The sequence below is a fragment of the Sander vitreus genome, chromosome 23, assembly GCF_031162955.1.
Source record: "Sander vitreus isolate 19-12246 chromosome 23, sanVit1, whole genome shotgun sequence".
Classification (NCBI taxonomy): domain Eukaryota; kingdom Metazoa; phylum Chordata; class Actinopteri; order Perciformes; family Percidae; genus Sander; species Sander vitreus.
The window spans coordinates 17,597,881-17,624,899 of NC_135877.1; the positions used below are offsets into that span (position 1 = coordinate 17,597,881).

General features: G+C 37.6%; 2 protein-coding genes across 2 annotated transcripts in view; one reads left to right on the plus strand and one right to left on the minus strand.

The window, feature by feature from the left end:
- ppfia2 (PTPRF interacting protein alpha 2) overlaps positions 1 to 2,699 on the plus strand; it is a 53,480-nt gene extending 50,781 nt beyond the window's left edge. The window contains exon 28 of the mRNA XM_078242536.1: positions 1,679 to 2,699. Within this exon, the coding sequence (XP_078098662.1) occupies positions 1,679 to 1,690 (12 nt within the window). The 3' untranslated portion in view covers positions 1,691 to 2,699. The remainder of the gene's footprint in view (positions 1 to 1,678) is intronic.
- A 103-nt stretch (positions 2,700 to 2,802) lies between these two features.
- Positions 2,803 to 27,019, minus strand: part of acss3 (acyl-CoA synthetase short chain family member 3) — a 49,570-nt gene continuing 25,353 nt past the window's right edge. Inside the window, exons 10-16 of the mRNA XM_078242537.1 lie at positions 11,772 to 11,867; positions 11,478 to 11,541; positions 10,195 to 10,276; positions 9,526 to 9,648; positions 9,335 to 9,434; positions 8,966 to 9,141; positions 2,803 to 3,348 (exon numbers count right to left, since the gene is read on the minus strand). Of these exons, the coding sequence (XP_078098663.1) occupies positions 3,271 to 3,348; positions 8,966 to 9,141; positions 9,335 to 9,434; positions 9,526 to 9,648; positions 10,195 to 10,276; positions 11,478 to 11,541; positions 11,772 to 11,867 (719 nt within the window). The 3' untranslated portion in view covers positions 2,803 to 3,270. The remainder of the gene's footprint in view (positions 3,349 to 8,965; positions 9,142 to 9,334; positions 9,435 to 9,525; positions 9,649 to 10,194; positions 10,277 to 11,477; positions 11,542 to 11,771; positions 11,868 to 27,019) is intronic.

Below are 27,019 nucleotides of genomic sequence, written 5' to 3' on the forward strand. Positions count from 1 at the left end.
CAAATAAATGAGGAGTTTAGTACCTTACACAGAGACAAGTTAACAAAGTTCATTTACATGATAATGATGATAGTTCAAGGCTGCTAAAAATAGGCCTTGTCATGGGACTTATCAGGACTTTAAAGATTACGAAGTGAGCGCGCCCTAGTTATATTTCCAACTGTTTTCTTTGTACTGCCAGGTGCAGCGAAAAAGTGTAATCTCTCAAGTATTTGCTTTGATACGCTGTCTCTCTGCATCTGTAGTGACAACCTGATGCAAATGCAAGCGGCAAAGAGAACACTGAATTCTGCTCTGGATGCATTGTTTAGCATGAAAAGCCCAGGAAGACAGCTGATATTACTTCCTCATTCACTACTCCCTTTATAACAGGTATAGTTTACTCTATAGTGAGCAGGAAGTTGAGCTTTTGTCAGGAAAAAAAAAAAAAGGTCATAATATATAGGTTGTCGAAAAAATTTATAAAAGTCACAGTAGTAAGTCGTCAAAGTAAAGAAATTCATAGAATAGTAAAAATGTCTAAGTCATAGTATGTCATAAAATAATCGAAACAAAGTCATAGAATAGTATGTAATAAGTCAGTTTAGTACGTCATAAAAAAAATCTCAAGTCATAGTATGTCTGTCAAAGTAAAAAAAAATCATAGTATGTAATTAAGTAAAAACAAAAGTCATCATAGGTTATAAATATTTCATCGAAGTCATAGTGTTGTCCGTTTCTTAAAGTGTACCTTTCAAAATGTACTCCCACAGGTGTTACAGTAGGTAGGCTGCTATCAGTACATTTACCAGTTTAGACATATTTCACTCCTGGATCAACAACATTACATGCCTCCAGAATGTAATAAGTGCAGAGGTTAGAGGCACAGTAGACACATGATAATATAATATATAACTACAGTTATCATAAGAGAGGATCAGTTGATTCGTGGGAAAAGGTTTGTGCAAGTTTCATTTTTATAACTATAACTTTGTTTCCAAATCATTTGTTCATCCCATGAAGCACCCTGCGGGCTGTTTGTAAGGATTTCATCAGCACTCCCACACGGCAAAAAAAGAAGACGACAGAATACAGTGCAAAGATCAGTGAGAGCAAAGGGTTCAGTTGTGTATATGTGCACAGGAAACAAAAACTGATGGTATGACTATTTTCTGCACACAGAATATCTCATCTTTAGCTGCTGAAAGTATTTATCTTTTTCCACTGCTGTAAGCTATCACACCACAAACGAATACAGTGCAAGATTTGCATAGAGGCACCCAGAAAAAAAACACCTTTGTGACTTTATCACTTCCTCCATTTCAGACTCAGCTTTTTAAGATTCTTTGCAAAACATTCACACAGGATATACCTGAATATTTAGAAAAGCACAGCTCCTAAGGATGGAAATATGTGATCCATCTTGTTTAGAGAATGCTGAAAATTAAGGTTAAAAGTTCACATTTCATACTGCTCTAAAGAACTAGATTAGCATTATATATGGTTAACGATTACTTTGCCAATACTATTTCCAAAGTCACCTTCCAAGTTGCAATCAGTATGGCACATAAGTGACCCAGCCTGGATTTCAAATTACATTCTTGGCATGTTATAATTTAGGTTTTTCCATATTTTCTTTAGCAACCTTACCAACTTTACAGTACCCCTATTGAAAACTTCTCATTCTGCTTCCCTTCAGGTACAGTTCTGAATGGAGATTAACTAGTGGAGCTGCTGGACAGGCCAACCTGCCGAGGAACAAACCATTCTGACGACACGCACTGCCAAGAAGCCCTCCTCTCCTCTCTAACCCTCTTTCCCGACCTACTTCTCCTCATGTGGGCACCAGATGCCGGTGCTAAACTGTCCTGCAGGCAGCCCCGTTGTCAGCATTTCTACCTTTTACATGTACAGTAACTTGTCGAAGCATAACGTACTGTGTATTTCTTCTACAGGAGATGTGTAGGTTATCTGTAAATAAATATGCCATTTTTAAATATATACACACACCTATGTATAAAAAAAATAAAGATATTCAGAGTTTGTGCAAAAAAACATCCCTGCCACCTCATTTAGTGGACCATAGATTAATATATGCTGCTCTTAAAACTGTCTCCATATTACCCTGTCCTCTAGATCATTTTGTACATATGGTTTTATTTTTTCATTGTGCTAATGATGACGATGAACCTGTGCTGCACCATACAGAGAGAAAGAGACTGGATGTGGTGTGAAAACCTGCCCTCTAGTGGTGTACAAAAACCACCCTGAGCCCCATTTCTGGCACCAACAAACTTCCTTTCTTATGGACTCGCTGTCATAAAGGAGCATTTTAAGAGGACATGTCGATGCACTGGAACGACATGACAAGCACTTTGATACAACCGCATCAACTCAACAGACTATTTAGTAGCCAAGGACAAAACAAGAGACGCCATTGCTCTCCGAAGTTGCACAAAACCTCTTCTCAGAGAACAAAAAAGCAGGACGTCATTCATAGAACCTGTCACTTGTTGTACTGTATGTTTTTGTCAGGCGAAACATTAACACAAAAGGACAACTACACACTCAGCCAAGCTGGCCTTCTCCCCCACCCCTCAGACACTACTTTAACAAAACAAAGGAAATAACTAAAAGACAGACTGCTTTAGCTCATAGTGTGCATAGAGTGTATGTTGAAGTGAGGTGATATTTAATGACAAACCTGTTGCTTGCTGTGACTTACATTAGTGTAACTGTTAACTCTTTGTTTCTGTCAGAGTTTCCAGGGTAACCTATTGTACAGCCCTGTTATCTGTCTTTTACTTATTTCTGATGGACGACTCAATCTTACGCTTTTAATTTGTTTTTACAACTTCAATTTGCACGAACAATGAATAATTTTATTTTGTGTCCATTTTTTTTATTTATTACTTCTTGTACTTCAGTCAAAACTAAGTGGTGAGCAAGCAAATTTTCATTGTCAATAAAAAAAAACTACTGTCAGTGAATGAGTTTTCTTCATTATTTCTCCATTCAACATGTTTATGGCTCAAGGGCATTGTTTTATACTTACAGTAGCCGTACCTTGCCTCTGCTCATTAATTATGAAAGTGCAATATAGTTTTAGGTTACATACAAATGGAAACATTAGCCCTGTAAAACTTACTGACATCAATGTCTACCTTCAACTTGACTTATAAGAAGAATCACACATTTTAATTTACATTTACAGCACCTAGAGTGAGTGAGTTTGTTGCCAAAATGTATTCAACTACAGTTTTCTTACTCATCTAACCGGTAAGTTCAGGCTCAGCGAGTTCTCAGAGCTTTTTCTACCTGCCTTTCGATGTCTTTGAAGACTTCTGGGTCCTCGATGGTTGGAGTGATCTGTGGGGGAAAAATAGTTTATTTTTTAATTCTAATGGATAATTTAAACAAAAACTTAGTGTGGTAAATCTACTAATTAATACATAATTGAATGGTACATGATGCCTGTACTCTATACAATGCAAAGACATTTTAACACACAATTAGATACATGTCATAACAAATGTAAGAAAAAGTCATAGTAGTATGTCGTAGTAGTATAAAAAAAAATTCATCGAAAAGTCATAGTATAGGATGTCGAAAAAAATCATAAAAAAGTCATAGCACAGTTCACACAAAGGTCATAGTAGTACGTCGAAGAAATCTTAAAAAAGTCATAGTATAGTATGTCGATAAAGTCACAAAAAGGTCATAGTATATTGAAAAAAGAAAAGAAAAAAAGTCACAGTATATCAAAGAAATCCTAAAAACAGTCATAGTATAGTATGTCAAAAAAAACGTCACAGTATAGTATGTTGAAAAAATCCTAAAAAAGTCATAGTATAGTTTTGTTGAAAACATAAAAAGTCAGTATAGTATGTTGAAGGGATCATGAGGATCAAAAGGTCATTGAAAAAAATAAAAAAGTCATAGTATAATATGACGTCAAAATGTCGAAAAAAGTCATAGTATAGTATGTCCAAAAAAAAATGTCATAGTATAGTAAGTCGAAAAAAGTCATAGTATTGTATGTCGAAAAAATTAAATAAGTCACAGTATATCAAAAAATTCATAAAAAAGTCATAGTATGTCGAAAACAAATAAAAAAGTCATAGTATAGGATGTTGAAAAGAATCATGAAAAAAGTCATAGTATAGTATGACATCAAAAAGTCATAGGATAGTATGTCAAAAAAAAGAAATCATAAAAATGTCATAGTATAGGATGTTGAAAAAAAATATTGAAGTCATAGTATAGTTGTTGAAAAAACCATAAAAAAGTAATGGTATAGTATGTCGAAAAAAATCATAAAAACGTTAGTATAGGACGTTGCCGAAAAGTTATAGTATTATGTCGAAAAAATAAAGTCATAGTATAGTATGTCGAAAAAATCATAGCATAGTATGTCGAAAAAAATCATAAAAAAGTCATAGTATAGGATGTTGTAAAAAAGTCATAGTATAGGATGTCGAAAAAGTCACAAAAAGGTCAGGAATAGTATATTGAAAAAAAATCATAAATAAGTCATAGTATAGTTTTGTTGAAAACATAAAAAGTCATAATATAGTATGTTGAAGGGAGAAGAGAAAAAAAAAAAAAAGTCCTATTCCTAGACAAAGAGGTCTAGTACCACCTGTGGCGGTTTTCCTACATGTCTTCCCCCCTCTCTCTCCCCTTTCATAGCTCAATAAAAGTCATAGTATAGTATGTCAAAAAAAATCATAAAAAAGTTGAAGTATAGTATGTCGAAAAAACGTCTCAGTAAAGTATGTCGAAAGAATCTTGAAAAAGAAACATAGTATAGGATGTTGCAGAAAAGTCATAGTATAGTATGTCGAAAAAAATCATAAATAAGTCATAGTATAGTTTTGTTGAAGGGAGAAGAAAAAAAAAAATCACAAAAGTCATATTGAAAAAAAATAAAAAAGTCATAGTATAATATGACGTCAAAATGTTGAAAAAAGTCATAGCATATTACGTTGAAAAAATTATTTAAAAAAAGTCATGGTATAGTATGTCGAAAAGAAGAAATTTTTTTTATAGTATATTGAAAAAAAAACATAAAGTCATAGTAGAGTAAGTCGAAAAAAAGTCATAGTATAGCATGTCGAAGAAATTAAAAAGTCATAGTATAGCACGTCGAAAAAAAACATTAAAAAGTCATAGTATAGCATGTCGAAGAAATTAAAAAGTCATAGTATAGCACGTGGAAAAAAAACATTAAAAAGTCATAGTATAGCATGTCAAAAAAAAAAAAAAAAACTAAATCATAAAAATGTCATAGTATAGGATGTTGTAAAAAATCATAAAAAGTCATAGTATAATATGTCGAAAAAGTCACAAATAAAATAGTATGACGTCAAAAAGTCATAAGATATGTGGCCAGTTAGCTCAGTTGGTAGAGCGAGCGCACATATGTAGAGGTTTAGTCCTCGACAAAGAGGTCCAGGGTTCGAGTACCACCTGTGGCGGTCTTCACCCCCTCTCTCTCCCCTTTCATATCTCAGCTTTCCTATCCAATAAAGGCAGAAATGCCCAAAAAATGTTTTTAAATAAAAAAGGTGAAGTATAGTATGTCGAAAAAACGTCTCAGTAAAGTATGTCGAAAGAATCTTGAAAAACAAACATAGTATAGGATGTTGCAGAAAAGTCATAGTATAGTATGTCGAAAAAAATCATAAAAAAGTCAAAGTATAGTATGTCGATAAAATCATAGCATAGTATGTCGAAAAAGTCACAAAAAGGTCATAGTATATTGTGTCTAAAAAAGTCCTAGCATAGTACGTTGAAAAAATTATTTAAAAAGTCATGGTATAGTATGTCGAAAAAGAAAAAAAAAGTTATAGTATAGTATGACATCAAAAAGTCATAGGATAGTATGTCAAAAAAAACAAATCATTAAAATGTCATAGTATAGGATGTTGAAAAAAAATATTGAAGTCATAGTATGGTATGTTGAAAAAAACATAAAAAAGTAATGGTATAGTATGTCGAAAAAAATCAGAAAAAAGTCATAGTAAGACGTCAAAAAGTCATAGGATATGTGGCGAGTTAGCTCAGTTGGTAGAGCGGGCGCACATATGTAGAGGTTTATTCCTAGAATTTCAGGGTTCGAGTACCACCTGTGGCGGTTTTCCTACATGTCTTCCCCCCCCCTCTCTCTCCCCTTTCATATCTCAGCTTTCCTATCCAATAAAGGCAGAAATGCCCAAAAAATAAAAAATAAATAAAAAAGTTGAAGTATAGTATGTCGAAAAAACGTCTCAGTATAGTATGTCGAAACAAATCATAAAAAAGTCATAGTATAGTGAAGAAATTAAAAAGTCATAGTATAGCATGTCATCATAAAAAAGTCAGAGTATAGGATGTTGTAAAAATCATAGTATGATATGAAAGAAAAAAGTCAGAAAAAGGTCATAGGATAGTATATCGAAAAAAAATCATAAATAAGTCATAGTATAGTTTTGTTGGAAAACATGAAAAAAGTCATAGTATAGTATGTTGAAAAGAGAGAAAAAAAAATGGTGGTTGGAGTGATCTGTGGGGAAAAAATAGTTTATTTTTAATTCTAATGGATAATTTAAACACGAAAGAAACTTAGTGTGGTAAAATCTACTAATTAATACATAGTTGAATGGTACATGATGCCTGTACTCATGTATACAATGCAAAGACATGTTTAACACACAAATAGATACATGTCATAGCAAATGTAAAAAAGTCATAGTAGTATGTCAAGTAGTATGAAAAGATTCATCGAAAAGTCATAGATAGGATGTCGAAAAAATCATAAAAAGTCATAGCAACGAAAAAAAGGTCATAGTAAATCACGTCGAAGAAATCTTAAAAAAAGTCATAGTATAGTATGGTCGATAAAGTCATAGGTCATAGTATATTGAAAAAGAAAGACAAAGTCACAGTATATCAAAGAAATCTAAAAACAGTCATAGTAAAGTATGTCGAAAGAATCTTGAAAAAACAAACATAGTATAGGATGTTGCAGAAAAGTCATAGTATAGTATGTCGAAAAAAATCATAAAAAAGTCAAAGTATAGTATGTCGATAAAATCATAGCATAGTATGTCGAAAAAGTCACAAAAAGGTCATAGTATATTGTGTCTAAAAAAGTCCTAGCATAGTACGTTGAAAAAATTATTTAAAAAGTCATGGTATAGTATGTCGAAAAGAAAAAAAAAGTTATAGTATAGTATGACATCAAAAAGTCATAGGATAGTATGTCAAAAAAAACAAATCATTAAAATGTCATAGTATAGGATGTTGAAAAAAAATATTGAAGTCATAGTATGGTATGTTGAAAAAAACCATAAAAAAGTAATGGTATAGTATGTCGAAAAAAATCAGAAAAAAGTCATAGTAAAGGATGTTGAAAAAAATCAGAAAAAAGTCATAGTAAGACGTCAAAAAGTCATAGGATATGTGGCGAGTTAGCTCAGTTGGTAGAGCGGGCGCACATATGTAGAGGTTTATTCCTAGAATTTCCAGGGTTCGAGTACCACCTGTGGCGGTTTTCCTACATGTCTTCCCCCCCCCTCTCTCTCCCCTTTCATATCTCAGCTTTCCTATCCAATAAAGGCAGAAATGCCCAAAAAATAAAAAAATAAATAAAAAAGTTGAAGTATAGTATGTCGAAAAAACGTCTCAGTATAGTATGTCGAAACAAATCATAAAAAAGTCATAGTATGTCGAAGAAATTAAAAAGTCATAGTATAGCATGTCAAAAAAAAAAAATCATAAAAAAAGTCAGTATAGGATGTTGTAAAAAATCATAGTATAATATGAAAGAAAAAGTCAGAAAAAGGTCATAGGAATAGTATATCGAAAAAAAATCATAAATAAGTCATAGTATAGTTTTGTTGAAAACATAAAAAAGTCATAGTATAGTATGTTAAAGGGAGAAGAAAAAAAAATGGTGGTTGGAGTGATCTGTGGGGGAAAAATAGTTTATTTTTTAATTCTAATGGATAATTTAAACACAAAGAAACTTAGTGTGGTAAATCTACTAATTAATACATAGTTGAATGGTACATGATGCCTGTACTCTATACAATGCAAAGACATTTTAACACACAATTAGATACATGTCATAACAAATGTAAGAAAAAGTCATAGTAGTATGTCGTAGTAGTATAAAAAAAAATTCATCGAAAAGTCATAGTATAGGATGTCGAAAAAAATCATAAAAAAGTCATAGCACAGTTCACACAAAGGTCATAGTAGTACGTCGAAGAAATCTTAAAAAAGTCATAGTATAGTATGTCGATAAAGTCACAAAAAGGTCATAGTATATTGAAAAAAGAAAAAAAAAAGTCACAGTATATCAAAGAAATCCTAAAAACAGTCATAGTAAAGTATGTCGAAAAAAACGTCACAGTATAGTATGTTGAAAAAATCCTAAAAAAGTCATAGTATAGTTCATCGAAAAAAAAATCATAAATAAGTCATAGTATAGTTTTGTTGAAAACATAAAAAGTCATAGTATAGTATGTTAAAGGGAGAAGAAAAGAAAAAAAAAAAATCACAAAAAGGTCATATTGAAAAAAAAAAAAAGTCAGTCTAATATGACATCAAAATGTCAAAAAAAGTCATAGTCTAATATGACGTCAAAATGTCGAAAAAAGTCATAGTATAGCATGTTGAAAAAAGTCATAGTATAGCATGTTGAAAAAAGTCATAGATTAGTATGTCATGAAAAATATCATAAAAAGTCATAGTATAGTATGTCATAAAAAGTCATAGTATATTATAAAAAGTTAGTTCTATGCTAAAGCACCATCATTACTCAAATTCTGAATTTCAAAATTAGCTTTACTGTCTCCTGAGCAGCTGTAATGCTAAGCACAGGAGACAAGAAATATGTTATGTACTAACAATATTTCCCCTCTCAGCGATTATATACTCCTCAGTACTTCATTTTTATAAAACTATTGGTGATGGGAATAATGCAGTTATTCCATACCTTGTAGGGCTTGCCGTTGACCAGGTTGGCTAAAGAGGAGCGAGGGATTTTGCCAGAGCGAGTCTTCGGCAATCCTCGGACAAAAATCACTTTCCTAAAGGCAGCCACGGGTCCGATGGTGTCTCTTACAAGCTTCACCATCTCATTTATGATCTCTTCTTCATTTTTCTGCACACCTGAGATACACAGCACATGATGCAAACAAGCACATGCAGTTTTAATGCCACGTGGAGTTTAATTTTGGTTATGTATCTTACTTTAAAAAGATAAAAGAGGGTGACACCACCAAAAAGAAGAGAACTACATGTGGCGAAACAGCCCAGGAGTCACAATGCATAGATATTTTATATTACTTTAGTCATGCCTCACCATTCTTGAGTACACACAGGGCTAATGGAACAAGACCCTTCAGAGTGTCTTCTAGACCCACCACAGCACAGTCTCCCACTGCATGGTGCAGCAGCACTGACTGCAAAACACACACATATACATACATACGAATACCTCAAAGAACAGTTCGGAAAACCTTTGTGTCACCTCCTCTGTAATTAATCTCCTACCTCCTCCAATGCTCCAGCTGACAGCCTGTGGCCTGCCACGTTGATGACATCATCAGACCGGGACATGATGTAAAGGAAACCTTCGTCATCCACAAAACCTGCATCCATAGTGTCATAGTAACCCTGATGGTGGAACAGAAAGGAATGATTACATTATGGTCCTGCACAATGTGGTATTTGGAGCATGTCAGGAGAGCCTCCTTCACTTCTTTTTTATATATTATTTTTTGGCATTTTTTAGGCCTTTATTGACAGGACAGCTGAAGACATGAAAGGGGAGAGAGGGGGGGAATGACATGCAGCAAAGGGCCGCAGGTCGGAGTCAAACCCAGGCCCGCTGCATCGAGGAGTAAACCTCTATATATGGGTGCCCGGATAGCTCAGTCATTACTTTTTTAAGGAATAATAGGTAAAGACTAACATATTACACTTCCTAAGTAACTTGCCCAACACTGGCTGCAAGTGGCTCTGTAAAGATTTCAACACTAGAGGGCAACCTTTTACCACACACTTATCACTACATACTACATTACTAATCCAGTGACATGAAAGACAAAATTTAACAGGACTCCAAGGAAATGTAATTGTTCTTAATCAAATCAGACAGCTGTGCAAATTATTTCATGTCCAATAAACATCAGAATGTGAGGAAATAATAACACGTCTTACTGGGAACTTGGTGAAGTAGAGCTCATTGAACAGACTGTGGTTCTGCCACAGTGACAAAGCTGCACCAGGTGGTAAAGGTAGTCTGAAGGAAAAAGTATTTAAAAATTAAGTTCAGTTCAATTCCAATTTTTCTCTTTTAACCCTTTGCTTCTGCCATAAATGTACAACAAATAATAAAAGTGAGTCTGCAAAACATTGCTTTCAGCATGGCATTAAGTCACACTTTCTATATGAAAATGAATATCTAGTTGAATGTCTTTTAAAGTTTGAATAATTGAGAAAGCATTAAGAGCAGTCTTACAGATTTCACTCAATATAATAATGGATAACCGTCTAGACATACAGCCAGCCTCTGCTAGACTTCACATTGAGACACACACACACACACACACACACGATAGATAGGAGAGCTCAGTTACTCAATCTTTATCAGTAATTGTTCTAATGATCACTAGTTCTTGACTAGTGTCTTGACCAAGATGATCCCATTTCTGAACCCTAAACATGCCTCTGTATAGATTAATTTCACTACAAGGAGAATATTCAAACACACCAAAGATCTTATTTCTGATGCCGAAAGTGGATAATAAAAATATTATATCATTAACTAATAAACTAATGTATGAGTTTGTCTGCCTGGTTTTCATTTTAAGAGTCTGTCACACACAAAATAAATTAAGATATGTACTTTTTTTGACTTGACATTAAAACACAGCACTTAGAAGCCATGTCAACCTCACTCTCTGTAAATATTGATTATGATTTTATGAAGCTGCGGATACAGACTTTCTGGCTCCTAGAAGGAAATACAGTAACACAGTTGTTCCCGTCCGTTTTCAGCTCTACCTGCCGTTATCCCTTTATGCACTGTACATGTTTCCTTGGAAATACCCTGTGTTGGCACTGAGTCAATACCAGCAGTTACAAAGAACAGGGAAATGGAGAGAGTGATAACAGATAGGTAGCAGGCTGAAGATAAGGCAGCACAAAGGGCTAACTGCTGGAGCTTTTGATGAAGTCCACTTTGTACAGGTCGCTCTCCAACATAAATAGACACACGTTTCATTCTCTAACCCTTGCAACAGACAGGAGTGAGATTCTTTGGATTATGATACAAGCTGCCCAACAGTGAACTATTCAGATTAATGACTAATGACTGGAGTTTAAATTTGTTTAGTGTTCTCTGTCACATTTTAAATGTGTTTGCATGTGCGAGTGACAGAAGAAAGGTAAAGCAAAGACTGAGCTGCTCACACGGCTGGGAACGTAATCACTCAGCTTACCTCACCACAATATTTCCCAGGGTTCCTGGCTTCACCTCCTGCATGTCATCATCGATCACTGAGACTAGTGGAAAGGGAAGAGCATGCAATCCATATTCAGAGGTGGTTTATCACCCACTGGCACACTGGAGGAGCAAACATATTAAATACTCTGCAGGGAATTACAAGCAGTTACTATGTGCAGATTTGGTTTAAATGTATCTGTAATTGAGAGGCAGCAATTCTGACAATGAAATAATGAACCATGAAAGTAAAACGAAATATGCACTGTGGATCGACAGTTTAGACTCTTACCGTTGTAACCTGGAACAGGTTTGCCAGCCTGACCTGCAGGTGGCGTGAGTGAGTTCCCCAGACCAATACAGGAGGAGGTGACGGGTGAGCCAGTTTCTGATGAGAGAGACACAGAAAAAGAGACAGGTGAATACTCATATCTGTGTGGAAAACCCATAAAGTTTTAGTCAAATCACAAGGATCTGTGGTGTAACGCCACAGTTTTCTATGCAAATGTTAAACCTTCTAATGGCGGGCTGATCAAAAGAGCTCTTGTGGTACTGGGTTGCATTTCTTCTGTGAGCTGCATTAACCTATATTACGCAAAACTATGACAGCTCCTATGGGCTCTCCTCGACTCCACCACCCAACTGTGCTCCACATACTGCAAAGGCGTGCCCCTACCCTACTAGCCCACCTAGAGAATGAATAACAGAATTGATCCAGCTCAGTAAGCAAGATTAAATCACACAGCAGCAGACCAGCCTAAGATCAGTATCTGCCTTCTATGATAAACTGACATCTGAAAACACTGTCTGCAGAAACACTCCTACTTTTTAGTTTTTGTCACTGGGTGTTTTTTGGTTTCTCGCCATAAATACAAAAACAACGATGCAGCTGAATGCTTCCATCTGTCTGTCATGTTTTCCTTTCCCCAAGCTTAGAGTTTTACTTAACTCAGCTGATGTCTCAACTAACATGAACAGGTGACAGACAACACAAAATAACCTTCAACACTCTGGTACATCTGCTTTTTGTTTTTACTAACTGTAGGTGATGCTGTTTGAACAAAGGGGCATATTCATCTTAAAGACAGGACTGAAAGCTTCATTGGCTGTTCAATTATTCATTACAAACCAGCCTTTTGACACTTATACAGTTAACAAACACAAGGCAGCATAATTACGTCATGCGCTGACATTTGTCTTCACCAACATGCAAATTTATGCACAAGCTGTTCCAAAAGGTAATCAGATCATCTACTCTATATGATGTTTCATGTCATGTATTGTGCTTGAGTTATTGTGGCTACGAGTTTCTTGGCATTTTCTGCTGTTAATATGCAAATTCATGCATGCAGCAAGGTGCACTAAACCTGAATCAGATCAGTTATTGCACGGAGGGGGGGGGTTGCAGTGATTTTGCCACCTTCTTCAAAGACAAAATTCAGAAAATTAGACAAACAGTCAGTGCTTCCATATTGAGTACAGGGTATGTGTTGTCACAGTGTCCAGGCAAAACAAATTCCAATATGACCCAATTTCATATGATTAACCGTAAAAACGTGGAGGACATTATAAGACATCTGAAAACCTCTTCCTGCTGCCTTGATATTCTACCAACGGGCCTTTTCAAAAATGTTTTGATTTGTTCTACAGATTGTAAACACATCTCTTCTCTCAGGTATCTTCCCACAGGGCCTGAAAACTGCAGTCATTAAGCCACTCTTAAAAAAGAACAATCTAGACACGTCACTAATGAGCAACTATAGGCCGATATTAAACCTTCCATTTTTAAGTAAAATCATTAAAAAAATGGTTTCTCAACAACTCAACCTTTTCTTGTCACTAAACAACAGTTTTGATGCCTTCCAGTCGGGTTTTCGACCACACCACAGCACTGGGACAGCTCTTGTTAAAGTCTTTAATGACCACTTTAATCCACTTAAACACAGATAGTGGCAACATTTTCTACAGTACAGTCTTAGTATTACTTGATCTCAGTGCTGCATTTGATACGGTCGACCATGACATATTACTAGACTGATTAGAAAACTGGGTTGGCATTTCTGGCTCAGTACTAGTGGTTTGAGTCTTATTTAAAGAATACAGACTACTTTGTGTCTATAGGGAATTATACATTTGAGCATACAAATATGACGTGCGGAGTTCCCCAAGGCTCCGTTCTGGGGCCTCTCCTATTTAACATCTACATGCTTCCACTGGCTCAAATTATGGAAAACAATAAAATAAGTTACCATAGTTATGCGGATGACACACAAATTTCTATAACCTTATCGCCAGGGGACTATAGTCCAATACAAGAACTGACTAAGTGCATTGAACAAATTAACGACTGGATGTGCCAGAATTTTCTTAAATTAAATGACGAACAAACTGAGGTGGTTGTTTTGGAGCAAAAGTGGAACGATTAAAAGTCAGCACTCAGCTTCAAACGACAATGTTAAAAACAACAAAGCCAGAAATCTTGGTGTAGTCATGGACTCAGACCTGAATTTTAACAGCCACATTAAGACAATTACAAAGTCAGCCTATTATCACCTTAAAAATATATCAAGGGTTAAAGGACTTATGTCTCAGCAGGATTTGGAAAAACTTGTCCATGCTTTTATCTTCAGTAGACTTGACTACTATAACGGTGTCTTTACAGGTCTCCCTAAAAAAAAATCAATCAGACAGCTGCAGCTGATTCAGAACGCTGCTGCTCGAGTCCTCACTAAGACCAAGAAAGTGGATCACATCACTCCAGTACTGAAGTCTCTACACTGGCTTCCAGTGCCTCAAATAATTGATTTCAAAATACTTTTGCTGATTTATAAATCACTAAACCCTTTAGGGCCAAAATACATTTCTGATCTGCTGCTACACTATGACCCACCCAGACCTCTCAGGTCGTCTGGGACAGGTCTACTTGTTGTCCCCAGAGTCAGAACTAAACAGGGGGAAGCAGCATTCAGTTTTTACGCTCCACATATCTGGTCCGCAGCAACTCTGTTCTTTTAAATCAAAGCTAAAGACCTATCTTTTTGATGTTGCCTTTCTTTAAATAACTGTTCATTTGTTATACTGAAGTTGCATTGATGACCTTGTATGACATTCTATAAGTGCCCTTTAATGTTTAATTTCTTATACTGCACTGTCAATTTTATTCTTGTCTTTTATGTTTTAATCTGCTTTGTTTTTGTTTTTTTAAAAGTTTTCTAACTGCTCTTAAATGTTTTATGTAAAGCACTTTGAATTGCCCTGTTGCTGAAATGTGCTATACAAATAAAAGCTGCCTTGCCTTACTATTAATCAAACAAGTGCTAACGGCTATAGACCTGCTTCCAACTTCAGCACAGCAGGCTTCAAAGACATGAGCTGATGAGCAGGAGGTTGCCGTTGGTTGAGAAGGGGGTTAAGTTATCAAATAAAGAGAGGGCAGAGGGGGGGTTCCACACAGCGCCCTCTGAACTGGCAACCACGTACGCCTCATTCATCAGTGGCAGGTTAGCCACTCCCTGCTGGGTTCAAAGCCCATCACTGTCAGCACAGACAGCATTAAGCACTAATGATAAAAGAAAAACATTTTTTTATTCTGTTAGGGGTGCACCTCCTGGTCAAAGAGCAGGGTCACGACAGGGTGATGATGGACTCCCTGTTGACCAATCATGCCCTTCGCTTTCCCCTAAGGAACACACTACTAACTTTTATGGCTATCATATAATCCAAACAAAATCAGAGCAAAGAGGAAATACTGTTAATGTGTAACACTTTTTTCAGCTCAAAAGATTCATGGTGTGGTAGTTTTTTTAAGGTTATTAGTGACACCATTGGATGGTGGAAGTTTTGAATAATCAGTATTTTGTGAAAAATTGAAAAGCTAAAGCTAAAATAAATGCTAAATAGCCAAACAAACTCCATCATAATCAACCTATACTGTATGACATTATCTCATCCACTTTGAACAAGCCAAAATTGGCAAACCAATATATCTGTCTGACCCTGAAGGACGCTATAAGGGTCCTTTAAAAGCTCCAGTGAATTGAACATTGATTAGGGCTTGACGCAACCACTGAACCGTGTAAGTGGAGTGTTTAAACCTGACTGTTTACAGCAGGAGCCAGGGCTAGCTGGCGGCAATTCAAGCATGGGAGAGTGAATTCAAAACCCAAATAAAAAAAGACAATATAATTGCACCTTGACATTTTACAAGGCATACAGGAGAGACAACAAACTGGCTGTGCAGCTTTCAGGCATGAAATCAAACCATTAAAGTGATCTCAATGAAAATTAGTTCACTTAATTTCACTAAAAATATTTTGTCCTCACATTTACATGACAGATGGTAGGCTGACAAGAGCAGAACTCAGATTCCAACTAGCTGACTCAGATGTTTGCCAATATCTCCGAAAGTTCCTTCCTCCGCCCACAATATGAAGGCATAATAGAGCATAACACAGCAGTGAGCAGTTGTCCATTTCAATTCCTACACCCCATGGCTCAGAGTGAACACATACAAAAATGATTAAAACATTTTGCTTACCTGGAAACATTTTTTTTTACAGTCTGACATTTGAATTATATTATTGCTTCAATAAGCAGACACTGTACCTATTGATGTAGCAATATGACTTTTGACACCCTTAGCACCAAGATCTCCTCATAACTCAACAGTATATACCATGATCTTCCCACAGAAACAAAATCCAGTCCAATGGGGTTATCCATCCAAAATAAGATCAAGATGGAAACGTCCTTGAGGTGAAACAGACAAAATACTTCCCCTGCTACTATTCTAGTCACATTGTGCAAAAGAGATTTAATATGCTGGGTAAGAAAGGCAGACAGCACAGGCTGAGACAGGTGAGTGAACACTCGAGGGGAGTGAGGAGTAAAAAAACATTGTCTGTGGGACGCACACACACACACACACACACACACACACACACACACACACACACACACACACGCACACACGCACGCACGCACAGTTTTCTATCTGCTTGTCTGACTGACTGTTGGTGAGTCTTCGGCACACACATACAGACACAAAAACACACCTTGATATCAGTCTTACTCTACTACCATCATGGTCTTTTCCTTTTCTTTCGCTCCTTCTCACTCCCTCGCGCGCTCTTCTTTGCCTCTGTACACAAACAAATCAATCTTCCTTCAACCTGTTGGAGATGAGCTTGGCCAGTGAGAGCCATTTTGAGTGTGACAAATTGGATGTGGGAGGGGGAGGATTGTTGGAGGATGTGTCAGAAGAGCGGGATGGGCAATATCGTGGCGCCTTTTCAGCTGAGAAGGAGCTATCGAACAGCCGTGCTCATTACTAGTAGCTTAAGGGGGGGACTGCTGTTCGGGAAAAACAAAGATAGCTCTCTGATCCTGCACTCTTTATTCTCTGCAAATCCTCAAGCATTCCACTTCTTTCTAATACAGATGAACCATCTTCTCCTCACACAATGTAACCCTTTCATTCCACTGTCTGTAGAACTAAATTAAAACCGCATTTCTTTTTAAATATAATGTGCCGGGCTACGAGCGAAAATACAACAAAAGATGTGGTACTGTCCATATTTTTTAGAAATAAGTGTGTAAAATCTGCTTTGAAGGCAGCCACATAACTGGCTGACTTTTACTTTTGAATGTAGCTGCTCTATGAACATTCAGATAAATGGTGCTGCGTGCACCTGCTGCCTAATGGCAGGTTTGTACAGTACATCCCTCTCCTAATTGGGCTTCTGTATTAAGGTTCACCTTGGATAACAAATACAGCACAAACAAAAGTTAGAAATGGCAGTGAGTTTTTTAGTTTGTCGGTTTTTGGAAGCATAGCAGTGAAGCCGATTCCTACAGTAACTCGGTCAGGAGGACAAGATAGTTGACCCAATGTCATCTGAAAAGATGGTGTGGGGTAAGAAGATAAGAGGATGAGAACAAACAAAGAGAATTGTTTTCATCTTTGACATTGTTTTCTTTCATAGTACATGTTTCAATTTTGTTTGCTTCAGAGAAAACCAATATTCCATCTACCTCATATAAAATGGTAGATAAAGGGAAACACTATGAAAAATTGAAATAGGAAATCATAAATAATACTTTTGCATCATACTACAGAATTGCAATACAAAACATATCTACCTTTAAGACAGGTGAACAGGATGTTGTGTTATTTCCCTGCCTTTTCTCTGAAAATGTGGGTCCAAGAGTGAGTGACGACCAAAACTCACTACACCCTTGTGGGATTAGTTCTGCTAGGAATCTGTGTTAAACAATACAACTTAAACAGATCACACTCAAGGCTGTTTTATGGTCGTGCATAGAATCGACGACGTATCCCCGCAGACCACTCTGCGTCTACGCCTGACCCTACGCCGTAGCCTGACGTGGACCTCTCGAAAAATGTACCTACACGTCGCGGCCACGCATGTTGCTCGGCAGTGGCTTGGTAGCGTTGCATTTTCCCGACTCATTTCCTGGTTCTCCTTCTCCATAAACAACATGAAATCAAGGAGAGGGTTAACTTTTCCTGCTACAGATTTCCCACCGTGATCAGAAAGCACAGGGGAGACACTTTGTTTCTCTCACTATGACTCTAGAGTCACAACTCGACAATTGACGTCACTCTCTCACTTTCTCCCTCGCTCTATCACCCACTCCCCACTCTCTCACACACACAGAGTTTCGCGATTGACCCTCCGGAAACCACACCCCCGCCCCCTAGCGTTCTGGTGGTGAAATGGACCGTGATGCAAAGAAACATGTTCAACCCTGACAAAGAACTCCGAAAAGGGTCACAACGCCGTAGCTACAGCGTGGAGTTTACGCACGACCATAAAACAGCCTTAAGACCATCATTGGCAGTCTGTTGAGAATCCAAACACAAGAAGAGGCCAAAGGGTTGGTTAGCAGAGTCTTTTTGGTTGGGCTGAATGTTAAAGTAAAGAAAGAACAGAGCAGAGTAAAATGTGTGGGGAATCAGAGGTTGCAACTACAAAAAGGTTGGTGATGCCGCCCACCAAAGACAGACATGAAAGCGAGATGAACAATTATGTATACGTGCACTAGCACACACACACACACACACACACACACGCACGCAGGCACACAGGCAGGCGCACACACACACACACACAGGGCTGTGCAATTAATCGAAATTTAATCGTGATTATGATTTTGGCTCCCAATGATCACAAAAACAGAATAATTGAGAAAAACAATTATTTAGCTCATTACGTTTTGCAAATAAACTCTTATTTTCTCGTGTTCTGAAAAAATAAAGTTTCAATAGGAAAAGTATTAAGGCAAAGTTCACAGTTGTATGTGTTTTTTTTACTGTTGATTTATTTAACTTTTTCCACTGTTTAAGTTCAATAATTGCAACATCTTTCCAGAAGTCAACGAGTAATCGTGTTAGATTATCGTGATTCAATATTGACCGAAATAATCGTGATTATATTTTTTTCCCCATAATCGAGCAGCCCTAACACACACACACACACACACACACACACACGCTCTCCCATTTACATCTCAGACTCTTCAAGGGACAATTTCACTCCATCAGCTAAAAACATTGCCTCCCTTATCACTTTTCAGACAGTTCGCCTCATTCACTCAAAACTAATTTTATGCATACAAATTCACTACTTAACTTGCTAATGAAAGGCACTGCTTGTGGCTTAGAAACCTCAGCAGACAAATAATATAATGGCTGGGAATGAATGCCAGACGAATTCCCAGGTCAGAGAGACGATGACAGCAGCCCCCAGTAAAAACCAAGGCAACACAAACGTGGCACCTCAGCTCTCGGATATTTAATTACAGGAGCAGCAACATCTGCGCTACTGTCTCTGCAGCAATGTAATGAGACCAAGTGAGCGCCAGAATCTTTTTGGTTGCTCGGTGTTGAATGATATGAGACACAATGCATCTCCCAAAGGTGGACAACGGCGCACGAGTGACATGACTCAAACATTTTTGTAGAAGAGAACAAAGGGACCAGTCTATGTGGAGAACAGTTGGGACAGAATACAAATCAGTTGAGGAAAAAAAATTGGTGGGGGCATATATAATCTATAATTCTAGTTTATACATTAGAACAGCAAATGTACACTTAAGGTATTGAAATGTCTATTTGAAATGAAGGTGTTTCCAAGTGTGTCCAAGGCAAATAATTAAGCTTGTAGTTGCAAATATATCTAAAACAAAATGATTCAAAAGATCAAGCTACTTTAATCCTATGATTAAAAACAACGTAATCCACGTTCCTTGAGGAATGCACTGCAAAGTGAGCAAATCAACAATACACATCCAACAGAATATGAAAATGAATTAAGACAAAGATTTAAGTCACCTATCGGACACTAAAAATGTCGACACCCAAACATTACGCCCATTTGTGATTATTGAAAACTATGGGCATTACTGTGCTGCTATATCAGCCTTCACTCTTCTGGGAAGGTTTTCTTCAAGATTTTGGAAACTTAACCTAGTTCTCTTAATTAGCCGTTTTATTTTTTCTATGAAAATAGCACCACAGTTACAGCCAATATGTTAATAAAATGACCACTAAGAAACTAACTGGGAAAATATATCCTGCAGGTGGTTTATATAATATTCCCGTCGACCTTTCTGGTTTTAGGTTAGGATTCCTCATTAACCCGATTCGCTGTATTGCTGTCTATGTGCCGAGTTAGTGAATGCTATAAGGCTCTGTTTTTTTTCTGTGAGAGGATAGTGTTTTCAAGGAGGATGTAAAACTGTTGTTCAGACTCTCCGAGGCTCTGACTTTTTGTCAAGGAAGAGGATGTGTGGAATACATTCCTATGCCAGCCCTGGCAAAGTCCAGGGGCGAATTGTCAATTCTACACTTTATTTGACAAGACAGGTATTTTGAGAAGGTCCAGTTCACTTTTGTATGGTAGTTCTATTTTGTGCACAGAGGCATCTGCTGTCAGTCTGAGAGAGGGAAGCAAAGACAAACAAAGAGACAGAGAGATATCTAAAAACACTACTGTAAGTCCATTCGCCACCACCACTCACTGGTGAGGCAGCCAAACCCTGCCAACTGGAAACACACATTTGTTGCCAGGCAACACCAGTGACATCAGCAACCTTCATCATCAACCTCCTCCACCCCCTGCCATTGGCACTTGGCTCTTAAAATAGCGCACAGACTATTACCAGGCTTCAAAATGGCAGACATTTTCTCATATGCACATAAAGGGGGAAGTGAGCCTGACTGGCTTCAAGTGGCTCAAGGGTGACAGACTACGAATGCATGTCGGTCTCGGGGGGGGAAGGTGTTAGCAGATGTTAACTTATGTGTGCAAGTCTTTGTGCATGTAAAAGAAGCATATAAACACAGATAATACAAAGAGAATGAAGGTAAAGGGGAGAGATAGAGAGCAGCGTGGTGTCATGTCTGGGCTGATGAGGCAAGAAGAATCAGCATATCAGATGACAGCGGGAGGCTGAGAAATGATTGCGTCCGCTACCCATGGGAATAACGAGCACACCAATCACTTCCACTCCGTACCAGAGAATGAATCTCGTCTGCACCAGCCAAGCGTTTCCAGAGTGAGAACTAATCAAGCTAAATTGGTCAAATTAGTCAAATTCTCAACCGTGAGCTTGTTAGCACAATTTAATATTTCCAGCAAAGAATGTGTAAATTTGGAGTTGCATGCGATAACTGACAAATAATGAATGTTTGACAAATACAATACCAGTTAGCTTGATGCAAAACAATTTGTCTATGGATACGTTTTCTGCAGAAAGTCCCCTAAAATGCAAGCCTGCTGGGGCAACCTACAGCCAGGGAGTACATCATTCACAATGAAAAGGTTAAAATGGTCCCCTCATATAAATATGTAGGTACCATTTTTGATGACCACCTTAAATGCAGTGTTAACACTGAAGCTATTGTGAAAAAGGGGCAAATGAGAATTCACTTACTCAGTAAACTGAACTCCTTTTCTGTCAGGCCAGTCATTCTCTGTCGTTTTTAATCAATCTTTAATGGAAAGCCTTATGACTTTTTCTTTAACTGCTGGTTTCACAGCCTCACAGTGAAAGACAGAAACAGCCTGAACAGTATAGTCAAAACCTGCTCTAAAATTACTGGTGTGAAACAAAGAGATTTAAATTATTTTTGGAATCAACAAATCTTGCGTAAAGCAACAAGCATTTTGTCTTCTTTAGATCATCTGCTTCATAGTGAATTTTCTCTGTTGCCATCAAGACGTTGTTATATTTTACCTGCTTTTAAAACTAATCGCCACTCAAATTTTTTTTTATCCCTTCTGCAATTCAACTTTTAAATGGATAACTAATCTTTAGGGTATAGGCCTATATGTAGGCCTGTGTGCTATATGTTTGCGTTTGTTGTCTAATTGATATTGTTTTCAGTTTAAGGAACTGAGACATGCTTCAACTCGTGACCTACCCTCTGCTGTATGTCACGCTGCTTCTCGCCATGGCACTATCAAGGCAAACCGTCTTGTGTCAGCTGACTTTATTTTATTTTTCCAACCAGGGCCTTGGGCAGATCTAAGGAGAGCTTTGTTAGGAGTGAGTGAGTGCCGCTAGGTATTTTGTGTGATTTAACAGTTTAGCAATCAGCTGTGATACACAGTTGGCTGCAAGGTAAGGAGACTCCCTAGGGGATGAATGGGAAAATGATGTGAACCAAACCCTGAGCCATTTTTTTCTTCTTTTTTTTTTTTTTATCCCAGCGGTATGCACCTGGCACAGCTGATGAACTGTTTCCAGTATAGAGAGATGACGGCAAAGATTATGAATTAGATGATGCATCTTTTAACAGGATCTGGAAAACATACACTCGGTCTGATAAATAAAGAATCATACGGTGATGATACAGCAGCTTTATGCTGAGGAGCTGGAGAAGACACTACAAAAAGGTCTGTCAGAGTCTATGGTAGGGGTTCAAAAGGGTTTTGAAAAATCAAATCCAGTGACATTTTATTTATTTATTATTAACTTAGCCTGGATACTTCCACTTAAAGTGAATTGAAATTAAACTGCATGTGGTTAAGCTGTCACATACACTGGCACGCCCACTAAAAAAGTAGTACAGAACATCAAGGATGTTCTGTACTACATTTTTTCCATTCCTTTCAACAATAAAAGAAATAAATTACAGAACGCCTTCCAACTTATTCAACGATTTGTAATTCCAGTTGGACTTTCCCACTTCCTCCAGTTGTTCAGCATTGCGCCGAGCACCAACACGCCAAGCAGCAGTGAAGTGCCACTCACTGTAATAATTACATTTTCCTGCAACCGGGAAGCGTGTTCATGGCGTAAGGAAATGTTTTGTAAACAGGTCAACATGTCACAGGACTCGGTTACCGATTGGCTGGGGGTATTCTGTGGCCGCACTTTGCTGCTTAAACTTAAACTATCCACAAATTTAGTTTGGCCACACTTCGCCGCAGAATCAATCGGCTTTCCATAGACATTGCATGGCAGCTCGCTGCAGGACACACTTTGCCACTGCTTTGTGTGTTTGCACCGTAACACCCAAAAAAAAACTTTACATTTATAACATTTAAAATCTATATTTAGTATACAGCTTTTATTGTCAGGGATTTATTTTGTGGATCAACAAATGCAGGTATGTTGCTCATCTTACTCGTTTTATGTGTGCTCTGTTCACCTACTCTTTCCATCATCGCTCATGGTGAATGTTTTCTCGCCATCGATTACAGCTTTTGGCTGCTAAATATTACATTTCAGGATTACAAGCGTGCCGCTGGAAAGATTTATGAGCAACTGCACCCGTGATTGATTTTGTTCAATTTCTATCTATTTTGCAGGTGAGGTACAACAAGGACAGATCTATCAATATTTATAGATGAAAGCAAAATGTGTAGGGACTTAAAAAGACTGTCACAAGTTTGAGAAATGTGTTGATTCTTAGTTGGAAGCCAGAAAAGGCTAGCAAACTTTGCTTTTCAGGTGTTTTGACAGTAATGAGTTTTTCAAGGATGAGTCCGTCTCTCCTTTCTGTGATGGCCATTTTGGAGTAAACGAACCTTGAATGTGAAACTGCTTTCCACTGACAAAGTTGCTTCTCTTCTGTTGGAGAGGAAGATGGAGAGTTCTCAAGGGACTGACATTTCTAAATGTTGTTTGATTGATGTCCTGTCTCCAGAGAGACGGTCGAACAGTGCATCGTGACTCCCAGCAGGAGTGACTCATGAACTCAGTAAAGGCAGACGGACACTGTATACATACTGCTTTTTATCTTTTACTGGCATTCGATACCTGTGTGTCAATATAACAATACTGATACATGTTAACCATTTATATACATATAAATTACAGAATGACATTGTATGAAGTTTTGGGAAGATGTCCATAGATTTGTAATCTCTATAAACAGATATCTGCATATGAATGCAGAATCTGTAGGCAACGGGACAAGAGTTTGGTATTGGAAGCGTTCCAGTTTCAGTTTGTTGTCCAAGTAGAATTGACTAATCAGGTTTGAGCGGGCTTTGGTTGCATGCAGGTAAACAGTCTGTGTGGAGAGCAAAAGAAGCAGAACGCACTGGCTGAAATGCAATCTCGGAATCCATCGGCTATCATCTGACAACGTTTTACCTGCTGCTTTTTTTTTTTTTAAACCTGCATATGGCCATATCTGATTATAGAGAGATTGTCTCTCTACAACAACTCTATTCTTGCGTCTCAAGTTGCTGATCAGACCAGGCACAGGGAAGAGGAAGTCTTGGCCCGGATCTCCGCTGGCTACACAGGAACCCCCAAAAATATTGTGCATTGCCCCCAGAGGCTAAATCGTCATCAGAACGATAGCCGATGGCTGTGACTGCAAAGTAACCAAGGTGCCCTTGAGTAAGACACTTAAATCATAAGATTGGTATTCATGTCTGTTTTTATTATAAACAATTCCCTTTATGATACTAAAACTAACAATTAATTTATCCTGATAATAAGTAAATTGCACTTGCTGTGTTGGAAGATGAATCAATATATGTCACCCCTTTTTGCACTACAAGTTCTAGGTAAACGTCAGGCTAGGGCAATACTTGTTAGTATGATGAATGAATTGGGTTTTTTTGTCTCTTCTGGGAAATTGTTAAAAAGACAGCTAAAGGCAAATAAAGTTTTTCTGTCCCTTCAGAAAGAAATTACAAAGTTTTGATGATTTAATGAATATGTATAACATGATGCCAGGGTCTCTTTAGCCCACGCATTTGAAGTCAAACTGCCTTAGACACAAAGAGAAAGCAAGTGAGACGAGGAGTGACCCACTCTACCGTGAAAAAGTAGAGAACACATTTGGATCGCAGCGCTCTCTGCCAGCTGCCAGTTATTGAGTTTAGCAGGGGGTGAAGAATTCAATGGGATTTACACATCTAGACAGAAATCAAGTGGGCGCCAGAGGTTTTTCTCCAAACTCAATAAATCACCTAGCTAGGATAGCCACAAAGTGTGGCAGGATTCTGTGTGGGTGTGTGTGAGGGAGAGAAGTGAGATTCAAACTTGACTGTGAAACAAACATCCCTTTGTTTAAAATTAATATCCAAAATCTAATACATGTGTAGTAAACCACTGATTCAAGCTACAGAGTAGAATGAAATGTTATCTCACAAACACTGAAGCTACAGAGAGAAAGATGGAAATCAGCAGCTCTGTTCAGCACATCCAGGCCAGTGAATGTTCAGTCAAGCCCATCCATCAGCACTGCCAGTCAGACAGATGGAGGTCCAGGTAGAGATTAATGCAATGTATTATACATAACAGAGTAAACAACTAAATCACACACCACCAAAAGGCTTGCAAATGTCATAACCTTCATTTCCCTGTTTGTATTGGTGCCTGTTCTAAACCCCTCAACTCCTACACTGCTAATATAAAAACAGTAAATGCTCATACAAAAGCCTCAATAAAAGATCTGTGTATGGATATTTAAAGAACTGAACATACAAATGCCACAGAGAGGGAATGGCATTGCCATTATTTGCCTTTAGCAAATTGATTTTCTCTGCTAAGCACAGGCCCACAGTTTACAAAGCTTTGACCCAATTCAGGGGCTGGATGGTCACCACTCAGGAAGGTGTGTCCATCAGTACACCCGCACACCAGACTGAACATGCGTCTCCTCCCCAGATGGGACAGTCTGGCCTCAGAAAGACAGACTATTGTGGGTGCATTTGATTGGTCCCTCTGTCTCCTGTGGTAATACTAAACACGTCTCATGATCTCTTAATTTACAGTACGAGTTGTGACGTTCAACTTCAAAACATTCAAATAAATATAGTGCCCTGTGGTTCACAACATGTCCAGACCGGTGATGTTAATGATTAACCGTTTAATTGTTAATTGTTAATTATTAGCATCTCTCATCACATACTCTCATGCAACACAAAACATGCTTTCACATGCATTAGACAGTAGGGGTGCACGATTCAGAAAATGTCACGATTCAATTCAATATCGACTTTTAGGCTCAAGATTCGATTCAAAATCGATTTGATTCAAAAAACGATTCTTGATTCAAAAAACGATCCACAGTATGTAAATGTAGTTCCTTCTCCCATGTGATTGCAATAGACATACAATTTAAAAAAAAAGAAAAATTCCATCGATTTTGAATCAGTAGAGCTTGAACACACCCCTGTTAGACAGGTACCTATATAGTAAGCACATTAACTACTTCTTTCATTGGCATTTTTTAATTCAACAACCCTGTCGGCTGCATTCTCCACAATAAGTGTAGCACAGCACTTGCACAAAGAGATATTGCACAACTAACATATTGTCCAACCCCAATAGCCTGTGAATTGCACAACTAAACATATAATAGCCTATGTATTGCACAAATGACATAATGCACAATCCAAATAGCCTACACAAATGAAACATTTCCACATAACCTATGCAGTACACAATGACATATTGACAATCCAACAGCCCATGTATTGCACTACTAACATATTGCACAACCCCAATAACCTACTTATTGCACGATGACAGAGCACAACCCAGCCAGTTGTTAACGGTCGGAAAAAAACAAAATTAGCATCCCTAGTCCAGACTACTAAAAAGAACAAATATTGGAGTCTTATCATGGCTTCCATTATTACTTACATCTGGAAGTGTTGTCTTTGTATCTGATCATTATTTATAAAGTTAATAATGGCTATTTTAAGGGGAACTCAAAGGTAACTATTTGGTGTGTTTATGAGTAAATGGGTCAGAATTGGGCAAAAGAAGGCTAGTAGTTTTTTGTTGAAGAGACTTAGCTGATATAAGGTATTCTGCTTTGAAATGCAGACTTCAGAGGATGCAGCTTTGAACTGGAATACAGCATATACTTTATGCGATAAGCCTACACTAGGGTTTGCAATTTAAACTCAAGAGCCTGAATTGATAAATTACATTTACGCAATATTACAATATTTAGCTCTTCACACTCTCAGGGAGCCTGGACCGACCAATCAGCCAAGTGGGCTAATCTGCGCTCAGATCAGGGTGTTGCTTGTA